Source organism: Podarcis filfolensis (assembly GCF_964270895.1).
Source record: "Podarcis filfolensis genome assembly, chromosome: 1".
NCBI classification, from domain to species: domain Eukaryota; kingdom Metazoa; phylum Chordata; class Lepidosauria; order Squamata; family Lacertidae; genus Podarcis; species Podarcis filfolensis.
Window position 1 is genome coordinate 12,238,948 of NC_139604.1, and position 11,007 is coordinate 12,249,954.

Consider the following 11,007-nt stretch of genomic DNA (forward strand, 5'->3'; position numbering starts at 1 on the left):
AGGATGGTTGGTGTCTTGCACACACACCTCCAACATAAATCCTGGCTATGCCCATGCATAAAAAGCAGACATCACCTTGCCAACAAAGGCCCGTATAGTTAAAGCTATGGTTTTCCCAGTAGTGATGTATGGAAGTGAGAGCTGGACCATAAAGAAGGCTGATCGCCAAAGAATTGATGCTTTTGAATTATGGTGCTGGAGGAGACTCTTGAGAGTCCCATGGACTGCAAGAAGAGCAAACCGATCCATTCTTAAGGAAATCAGCCCTGAGTGCTCACTGGAAGGACAGATCTTGAAGCTGAGGCTCCAATACTTTGGCCACCTCATGAGAAGAGAAGACTCCCTGGAAAAAAAAACCCCTGATGTTGGGAAAGATGGAGGGCACAAGGAGAAGGGGACGACAGAGGATGAGATGGTTGGACAGTGTTCTCGAAGCTACCAGCATGAGTTTGACCAAATTGCGGGAGGCAGTGGAAGACAGGAGTGCCTGGCGTGCTCTGGTCCATGGGGTCACAAAGAGTCGGACACGACTAAACAACAACAAAAATGCCCATTCAAGGGAACGTCGTCAATTGCAAAGCAATGGCAACATTTGCTTGCTAAAGTGAGGTCCAGATTACTGCACTTTGGAGCAAGCAGCAGCAGCAGCAGGTTCTCTCTTACAACACTCCATATTTTATGACATTTACATCTTGACTTTGCTACAAGGAGCTCACCGTGGCATAAATGCAGTGCTGGATTTACGTATAAGCTAAACAAGCTATAGCTTAAGGCCCCACTCTCTTGGGGACCCCCAAAAAAATTAAAGGAAAAAAAACCTGGATGTACATTTCCAAAAATACGAGATAAAAAACAAATACAATAAAACCTACATACAGTTAGAGCTTAATAATTATTTCACTACAGTCATACCTCAGGTTGAAGTAGCTTCAGGTTAAGTATTTTTGGGTTGCACTCCGTGGCGACCCGGAAGTAGCGGAGCACATTACTTCCGGGTTTTGCCGCTTGCGCATGCGCAGACACTCAAAATGACGTCACACGCATGTGCGGAAGCGGCGAATCGCGACCCGCGGATGCAGGTTGCGTTCGCTTCAGGATGCGAATGGGGCTCTGGAACAGATCCCATTCGCATCGAGAGGTATCACTGTATTAATATACTTCTTAATTATATTTCACTATTAATATACTTCTTCTTAATTGTCTTTCAGTTCAACAATTACTTTGATAAAATACATATTTTGTTATGTGCAAATGGCTTTAATAATAATAATAATAATAATACCTTCATTGTAAATGTACAACCCATGTACAATGAAATTCCCCCCCCCAACACTCAATCTCATTGTACTCTGTACTTGTCACACAACACATTAACCCTGAAAGTCAGTTGCACTATATTATTTTCCGTTCAGCAGCCTAACAGCCCACGGATAGAAACTGTTTTTTAGCCTGTTGGTATGACTGATTACCTATTAGGTCCATAAATATAGCATATATTCAACACAAAATACAGCGACAATTTGTTGTTGACAAAGGACAGCTGGACATATAAAGGGCCCCATTACCTTCAGTAGCTTAGGGCCTCATCAAACCTAAATCCAGCCCTGCATAAATGCCATGGTTCTGCTCCCCGTTTTGCTCTTACAACAACCCTGTGAGGTGACAGAGTACTTAACCCAAGGCCACCCAGTAGATGCTTTGAACTCAGCTCCATCTACCTCTCTTGCAGCAAATTCTTCCTATATTTTTAGATTGATAGCCTGTTGGCAAGGACTTTATTGTTTGTACCGATCTATAAGGTGATCTGGGGGCCTTTGGGGGCTGAAAAGTGAAGCGACAATAACAATTATTAATTGAAACAAAATTTTGTGAGATAATTTAAGGACAACTAGAAAATGTGAGAGTCACACAGAGACAGCTGTTGCGGGGGGAACCCTCCATGTAAAAAACTCAAATGTTAAAACTTTACAGTTGTGCTGCCTAATCAGTTTCTTAACAAATGTCAAAAGAAAGAGTTTGCTGGTATATATACTATCACTGAAAACGTTACGGTTAAATCTAATAATCAGATGGTAAAATATAGGATATAGTAAATTTATTATTCAAGCTAGAATGTGCAGCACCATCTTGTGGTGATCAGAGTTCATTTTATATTTAGAAGTCAATAGAATATTAGCTAGATAACAAAAGTATATTTCACATTAAAAAGTAACAGTGTGATCCTACCCACCTCATGCCACCTAGATGAGGGAAGGATCGCTATTAAATCACCTTTCACCAGCAAAATAAAACATTATCCTTACACTGACAGAACGCAGCCATTCCAAAGGACACAAAATGTGTGGGGTTGCAGCAGGAAAGCAGCGGAACAAATAAGATGTGCAACAATATGTTTTATTTTCCAATGAATACTTCGTGTTCTGTGGCTGCTGAGAATGCTTATTGGGCTGTTTTTCTCCAGTTAGTGTTTGTTTTTGTAAAGTTTTTTGTACTCCTGAAAACTTTGAGGTTGAAACAGTATCTTCCACAAAAAAGGATAATGGGTTTAAGTGCCACATATTTCTAACTGCAAGTGTGCTTGCACCACATTTTAGGAAATGTAATGAGAAGTAAAATCTCTTTTGTTGGGGACTCTCTTCACTGGTTGCATTAGCATATATAAAGAACATTTCAAAATAAAATATTACTGAAGGATGTCAGATGTAAAATGCACATTTAAAACAGCACAATTAACAAGAGAATCAAACATTATCATAAGCTAATAATAATAATAATTTATTGCTATCCTGCCCATCTGGCTGGATTTCCCCAGGCACTCTGGGCAGCTCCCAACAGAATATTAAAAATGATCAAGGCATCTCCCCTGCCAGGTAAGTACTGTTGAAATGGCAACGAGATCGCACTGGCCTATTTATTCTGAATGTTTGAATGTGATGCCAATAAAGGTTTGGTGATGATGATATTAAAAATGCGATCATATCAGCTGTTGTTGCTGCCAATCCTGCCAATGGTGGTTCATGGCAAACAAGCGGCTGTGGAAACTCAGGCTCAATGACCTGGGTTGGCGCTAAGAGACAGCCAAGATGGTCTGTGGCCTCTTCAGCAGCCTCAGCTTTTGTAGTTGAAGTCAGTCATGGCACTGCCATCCCAGGCCAGGTGGAAAAGGCCTGCAAGGCAGACAGCAGGTGTTCCAGGCCTAACAGCCAAGGTGGTCCGAGTTTAAGGACACATTTCGGCTGGGCAAGTATTCTAGGAGGGTACAAAGCAGGACTGATGAGAGATGTGGCCTTGGAGAAATGTCCCAAGGGCCAGACAGAGGTATGAGAAATGATGGTGCCAAGTTATTTTGCACCCTAAAGGTAAAGGTAAAGGGACCCCTGACCATTAGGTCCAGACGTGACCGACTCTGGGGTTGCAGCGCTCATCTCGCTTTATTGGCCGAGGGAGCCGGCGTTCAGCTTCCGGGTCACGTGACCAGCATGACTAAGCAGCTTCTGGCGAACCAGAGCAGCACACGGAAACGCCATTTACCTTCCCGCCGGAGCGGTACCTATTTATCTACTTGCACTTTGACGTGCTTTTGAACTGCTAGGTTGGCAGGAGCAGGGACCGAGCAACGGGAGCTCACCCCGTTGCGGGGATTCGAACCGCCGACCTTCTGATTGGCAAGTCCTAGGCTCTGTGCTTTAACCCACAGCGCCACCCGCGTCCCTCCATTTTGCACCCTAGGCAAAGCTAATGATTTGCACCTCTACTTCCACCAACTTGCTAACTTTGGTTTTCAAAAACAGATGTGGGGGGGAATGAAAAGCGCAAAACGTGAAACTGCTCAATATATTTTAAATTGAAAGAATAAGTTATACAGGTGGCGGACATTTCGCGTCCATCCAATTGACATGTGACCGACATGCGTACTACTTTTGGCTCTGGAAGGTGATGGAACAGACTTAAGTGTGACCGCAATGACCATTGCACAATGACACCCGCACAAACAGGGCGTTGTTGCCTGGGCAACAACCTTTGGTTCTCTTTCTCAAATGCAAAAGAAAATGTTTTAGCACACGCATCATTTTGAATAATATTGTGAATTTGTATAAAACTGTGCCCCACTGAGGTCTGTGCCCTGGGACATGGCCCCATCCCAAGGTGACCCCATCCGTAGATAGTGAAGGAGCAGCTTAAAAAGGAGCCCGTTTTTAAAAAATCAAAAATCTTGGCCAAAAATTGGAAATTACAAGAAATACTGTTATGTACTGAGTTGAATAGGATCCAAACTGCAGCAGTCTGATTGGTCCTAGAACAATAGGATCCAAAAGGCAGCAGTCTGATTGGTCCTAGAACAATAGGATTCAGAATGCAGCAGTCTGATTGGTCCTAGAACAATGCAGCAGTATGATTGGTTGGCAGGAACCACCCAATCATGCTCCAGATAGAAGTGAATCCACAACCTGATTGGCTTACAGTAGAATTCCGGAATTAGCCAATCATGTGCAGCCCATTGTGTAAATAATGTATATAAAGCAGATACCTTGAGGGGACTTTCATTCATTCCTCCTCACCACTATGAGCTGAATAAAGAGCATGAAATCACTTTGCGACTCTGAGTATATTTCAAATACCAACAGTGGAGGAATGGCAGATGAAGATGATAGACTTTTGGGAGCTAGCGGACCTGACCGGAAGAGTCCGCAACCAGAAGAAGGAGGAGTACCAAGAGGAATGGAAGAAATTTAAAGACTATTTAGCTAAATATGTTAAGATAACTTAACTAGAATTACTTGCTTGCCCAAGAAAGATGTTAAATTATTTTTGTATGCCACAACTGCTGCTCTTATTTTGTTAGCTAAAAAGTGGAAAACCCAAGAATTACCAATGATAGAAGAATGGCAGATGAAGATGATGGATTTTTCGGAGCTAGCCGACCTAACCGGAAGAGTCCATGACCAGAAGGAGGAGGAGTATCAGGAAGAGCGGATTAAATTTAATGATTATTTAGTTAAATACAGTATGTTAAGTTAAACTAACTGAAAACAGCTTGCAGATACTTAATTGGCTTAGGATTTTATTTATGTTAAGTGATGAATTAATATGCTTAATTTCATAAAGTGAAGATTTAAGGATGTTAATGTTTAAGTTAAATTTTATAAGAATTGTGACTTGGGAAACCATTAAAAGGATATGCAATGAAATTCAACCAAGGGGAAGTGGGGAAGTCACTTAACAAAGTTAATAAGTGTAATTTTCAATAAGGCTATAATTTATGTTTGTTTGTCTTATGTGTTTGTTTGTTTATAATATTGTGAAAACCAATAAAAAAAATTTGAAAAAAATAAATAGAATTACTTGCGAGTATCAGACTGGCCTAGGACTTAAAAAAAAATGAAAAGAAAGAAAGATGTTAATTGACCAAGTAAATTTTATGTGAAAATAGTTTTGGAAAACTGCTACAATGATTTATATGGGAACTCAGCCAGGGGGACTCCAGGAAGTCACCCAACAATGTTAACAAAAGTGGAATTATTACAGTTAGGATAAATATTTGTTTGTTGATGTTTTCTTTTTATTTGTTGTTATAAATTTGGAAAACTAATAAAAAAAATTGGGGGGGAAATAAATAAATAAATCGTCGTACTTCTTTGCATAAAGTCCTCTCTCTATTTTTGAAAAAAAAAACCATTGCAGAACTAACTGCGCGCGCAGCCGCTCCCCTCTTTGAGCTTCCCTCCCTGCCACTCACACCCAATCAGCGGAGAGGAACCGAAGCTTCCCATCACACGATAGGGCGACTCTTTCCCGCCCCTCCCCTCCCAGGAAAGCTCCTTTCGCTCCCTCTCGGGCGCCTGCGCGGTCGGCGTGGCTCCGCCCCGGAGGCGTGGGCGGTTGGTTGGCTGGCCTGTTTGTTTTCGTCTGCGGAAGCCGTTGGGAGGTCTGTCAGTGCGCGAGCGCGCGTGAGGGAGGGAGGCGGAGCTCTCGCCGCGGAGGTTCCATGAGCAGGCGCTGCCCACCTGCCTCCTCCGTCCTGAGGGGACTCGTCGGCTCCGCATTCCTCTGCCTCGCGCGGACTATGAGCCTGCGAGGAGCTCCGGCCAGCTGCTTGTCGGGGCCCTCGGGCGGCGGGAGCGCCGGAGGAAGCGGCGGCCGTAGTAGTAGTAGTAGCGGCGGAGCCTCCTCCTCCTCCTCGTCGTCGCCTCGGCTGAACCTGCCGTGGCTGCGGCTCCCTGAGGTACCGGGCGCCGAGCCCTTCCGAGCCAACGACGTGCTGCTGCTGCTGCCGCCGCCCACCGCCGCCGGCCCTTTGCCGGAGCCGCCTCAGCATCATGTCGTTTATTTTCCCGGCGACGTGCAGGTAAGGCTGAGGGGAGGGAGGTACCCGGCGGCGGTGCAGGAAGAAGGGAGCCCAGCTGCCTTTCCGAGAGCCTGGGAGAAACGGAGCTTGCCTCTTGAGTAGACGTGGCTAGTTAGGGTTTGGAAGGGGACCCGAGGGTCATCTAGTCCAACCCCGCCCCACCGCAATGCAGGAGTCCTTTTGCCCAAGGTAGGACTCGAACCCGCGACCCTCGAGTTAAGAGCTTCACGCTGTACCGAAAGAGCGAGTGGCGTGTTATTTCCTGAGGGATTCCGAAGCTGCGGACTGATGGAGACGAACATCTCCTGCCACCTCTTCCTATTGGATACCCAAGCAGAGGTGATTTTCTGGAAGAAGCCATAGCCTCTGTTTAGGCCCTAAATTTTTTCAGCCCGCTCGCCAGAACTTAATATTTCTTGCTCATGATGCTGGTTTTTCCAGCTTCTGATGGAGCGCCTGTGAAGGTTAAATCCTTTCGACCAGGGACTCTCTGGCGTTTTTGCTCCCCATGTTAAGATGTGCATCTCTCCTGCATAGTTCCGTTTGCGAGTGCAGACTGCTTGTAGACGTATTATGCAAGAGATCGCACACAGAATATTAATAGAAATGCACAGGTGTAAGCACCAAGGAGATGGTTGGTGGTGCCCAGTGTAGAGGGAAAACTGGCACTTGGAACTTTCTTCCCTTGGTGCCCTTCACCATGGGCATAGCGTGCGGGGGGGGCAGCAGGCCCCCCTGAATCAAGCAAATAAATAAAAATACTTAACTAAAAGTAGGAAGATTTTGACATGTTTTAAAAGCACTGTATACCAGTAGTGACAGTGCAGAAGTTTGCAAGGATTCTTCATCATCATTGGATGAAAATTGAGAGTGACTATTGCCTTGGTTGCTGGAGCAGGGGGTGGGTGACAGGTTGGGAGGAGCTAGAGAAAATGCCATGATTACCGTATTTTTCGCTCTATAACACGCACCTGACCATAACACACACACATCGTTTTTAGAGGAGGAAAACAAGGGGGGGGGGAATTCTGAATGAAACAGTGGATGTATCATTTTTGTGCTTCATGCTGTGGCCACAGACATGTGATCTGATGGTGAATTTGGGGTGACCCAATGCAAAGATCCTGAGGATCCATGCTTTTTAACCACGTTTTTGCACCATTGGAGCCCCAGGCAACAGTGGGTGCGTGATTTTTGGGGGGCAGGCTGTAGCCATGGACATGCTATGTGATCTGATGGTGAATTTGGGGTGACCCAATGCAAAGATCCTGAGGATCCATGTGGATCCATGCTTTGTAACCACGTTTTTGTACCATTGCAGCCCCAAGCAACAGTGGGTGTGTGATTTTTGGGGCGCAGGCTGTAGCCATGGACATGCTATGTGATCTGATGGTGAATTTGGGGTGACCCAATGAAAAGATCCTGAGGATCCATGTGGATCCATGCTTTGTAACTACATTTTAAGTGGGGAGGGAAGGAAAAACACAGAAGGGACAAGGAGCATGAGAGGGGTGTGCAGAGAAGCAGCTGGCTAAGAATGCAGGAGACGGATTTAACGGGAGGGAGGAAAGAGAGGCAAAAGTCCCCCACCCACCCACCCAAGCCAGCCCCCTCTCTCCCACCTGCATGTTTTCTGGCTGCCTGAGAGGAGCAGGGAGAGGAATTAGAAGGAAGGACGCTCTGCTTTCCCCTCTGCTTGCCTGGAGGGGAGGGGATTTGCTTGCTCTTTGTTCCGTTTGAGCAAACACAGCAACGAAACACAAGCGGGTGGGCAGTAAGACCCTGAGGCAGAATGCAGGAAAGCAGCAACTTCCTCTTTTCAGGTTTCCCTTCTTCGACTTTTGCCTGATTTTTGTTCCTGCGCTCGCCCTAGTCTGCTCCAGGGACCACACATTCGCTCAATAACACGCACAGACATTTTCCCTTCCTTTTTAGGAGAAAAAATCTGCATGTTATAGAGAGAAAAATATGGTACTTGAGAAACTGTACATGTTTGCTTGCAGGGAAGGTGTTCCAATGTTCAGTCACTTTAATACAGTATGTCTTTTGAGATAAGGCAGTCAGAGCTACAAAGTATTCTAAAGGTGTTCACAACTTTAAATTATACAATGGCATAATGATACTTGATTTGTTTTCAGTCTCTTTCCTAATTATTCCAAACATTTTAATTCTTTCAATTGAGATTCACATACTCCACTTTATGCTGTTTTCTAATTTCATTTTCAAGTGCATGCCTTATTAAAATTTTGTTAGTTGCCAAGAATAATCTTTCCCAGCAACCTACTTGTACAATTATAATTTAAGTGATTAATTGTGCATGTTGTGTTCCAAATAGTAAGGCCCTTTATATGTTGTTTTATTTCAGAACTATCATGAAATTATGGTTTGCCATCCAGAAAATTTCCAGTGGGAACAATGGTGCTTAGAAAACGTTGCTTCTATTCTGGGTCGCCGTTTCCCTCAGAGTTACATTTGGGTTATAAAATGTTCCCGTATGCATTTGCACAAATTCAGCTGCTATGACAATTTTGTGGCAAGCAATATGTTTGGTGCACCTGAACACAGCACTGATTTTGGAGCCTTCAAACATCTTCATGCATTACTAGTTAATGCATTTAAACTTGCTCAAAATGTTCTTCTGTCTCAGAAAAGCCTGTATAATTTCAGCAAGGATGCAAAGGCCATTGCTTGTCAATCACCTACTGTTGCTACTACGAATGGATGCCCTGCATCGGAAAGGGGAAGAGATTGTGAATATTTCAACAGCTCTGCCATGAACCTCGTTGAGCCTTCTGTGATTGGTGAAGCGTCATTCACTTTAATAGGGTTCAGTAAAGGTTGTGTTGTCTTGAATCAATTACTTCATGAACTAAAGGAAGCTAAAAAGGAAAAGGACACAAATGCCTTCATAAAAAACATAAGAGCAATTTACTGGCTCGATGGTGGCCATTCTGGAGGAAGCAATACTTGGGTGACCTACCCTGATGTGCTGAAAGATTTTTCAGAGACTGGGATTTCAGTTAATGCACATGTTACACCATACCAGGTATTTGATACAATGAGGGCATGGATTGGAAAAGAGCATAAGAGATTTGTGCAAATTCTGGAGGAGCTTGGTGTAAATGTAAATAGCCAGCTTCATTTTGCTGATGAAGCACCTTCCTTAGATAACCACTTCAGAGTTCATGAAGTATTCTGACACAGTGAATATATCAAAATACTCTTGTTAACTGCAAAAATACATTTTAAACTTTGACTTGACAGTTTGAGAATGTGGTTTCTCCTAAGTCCTGGAAATGCTGTGTGCCCTAATACTTACTTTTTAAGACCTTCAGTGAAGCCAGTCTTGTCTTGCTTTTGCAACTGAGGAGCAACAACAAATTCCTGGCTTAAAGAAATTATTTTGTTACAGTTGAAACGATAAGATTCCTGAGGAAAAGCCACACCAGTTCATCTGACTAATTTTCTGAACATCAGTTGGAACTAATGTTTGCTTTACAAGTGTGGATTTTTGTGAGCAGAATATTCAGATCCGGGCTCAATAATTTGCATCCTAAAATGTTTTGGATGGCATACATTTATGAGTGTTGAGTATTTTTGAATGATTAGTCACTTTTATTATTAAAACTAAAGAATAAAAGCAACTAATCATTCAGAAATACTCAACACTCAATTCTAGAACTAAAGAACTATGAGATAACATGGATTATGTTGCCAACATTGGTATCTAGCCCCTTGGCATAGCCAAGCAATGCAGTAAGCTGGTAATGTTGACACGAACTGTGTCTATGGCTATGCCAAGAGGCTAAATATTCATAACAACTAAGTATAAATGACACTTTGCATGGGAAATAAGGTGCATAATGACTATACTGTTGCCTTAGAGGTGCTGTGCAACTTCTAACCATTGCTGAACATCTACTAGTGAATAACCTTTTTTAAGACTTAAGAGTATTAAACATCTATTTTTGTTAAGTGACCAAGAATGTATTATCTTGCTGCTGTTTCAACATTCCCTATTAATATGAAAGCTTGATTTAACTTAATGCATTTTTGAACTTTTGTATTGTGAGACTGTTAGGCAATTGTGGCATATGCGTTTTGCTAAAAATCAAACCACAAATTGTTACAGATTGATAATCCTACAGGTTATGGTACATCTTAGAATAATATTAGTTGCACCAGTCTTTGGAAAATTTCAGATTATACTAGGAATTTTTCCAAAACCTGCTGCAACTAATATTATTCTAAGATTTGCCATAACCTATAACATTATCAACCTGTAAGAACCTGTATGATTGCCATTTGATAACCATCCACATGGTTAAGAATTTACAGAGAGCTATCGTTAAAGTGACTGCAGTATCCATAGACTATCTCTTACGAGTTCCTGTTACCAAATGGCAATCATACAGATAATGAGGGTTTTTTCTGTAGCCAGGATACCAATTTGCATTACTGAATGTTAGGTGCAGTTTTGCAGTCAGCACATTCCAATCATATGTTTCTGCAGCACTTTTGATTTACTTATGAGAAGCAAGCAAAGTTTTTGCACTTCCATTTGTGGAGCTCACTTTACAAAATAATTGAAAGCCATTCCTGTTGGGGTGGCTTAACCATCTGTATAGTGACCAAAATATGTAGATTTTAGCAGTGACAGT

General features: G+C 43.0%; 1 protein-coding gene across 1 annotated transcript; it reads left to right on the forward strand.

Moving 5' to 3' along the window:
• Positions 1 to 5,886: 5,886 nt before the first annotated feature.
• On the forward strand, positions 5,887 to 10,387 carry LOC310742253 (mitochondrial protein C2orf69). The gene is made up of 2 exons (XM_083571433.1): positions 5,887 to 6,346; positions 8,712 to 10,387. The coding sequence occupies exons 1-2, from the start codon at positions 5,987 to 5,989 to the stop codon at positions 9,543 to 9,545; spliced, it is 1,194 nt and encodes a 397-aa protein (XP_083427559.1). The 5' UTR covers positions 5,887 to 5,986; the 3' UTR covers positions 9,546 to 10,387.
• Positions 10,388 to 11,007: the final 620 nt, after the last annotated feature.

Coding starts and splice junctions, on each gene's coding strand:
- LOC310742253 (XM_083571433.1), top strand. CDS start 5,987: ATGAGCAGGCGCTGCCCACCTGCCTCCTCCGTCCTGAGGGGACTCGTC. Junction 6,347..8,711: donor ATTTTCCCGGCGACGTGCAG/GTAAGGCTGAGG, acceptor GTTTTATTTCAG/AACTATCATGAAATTATGGT.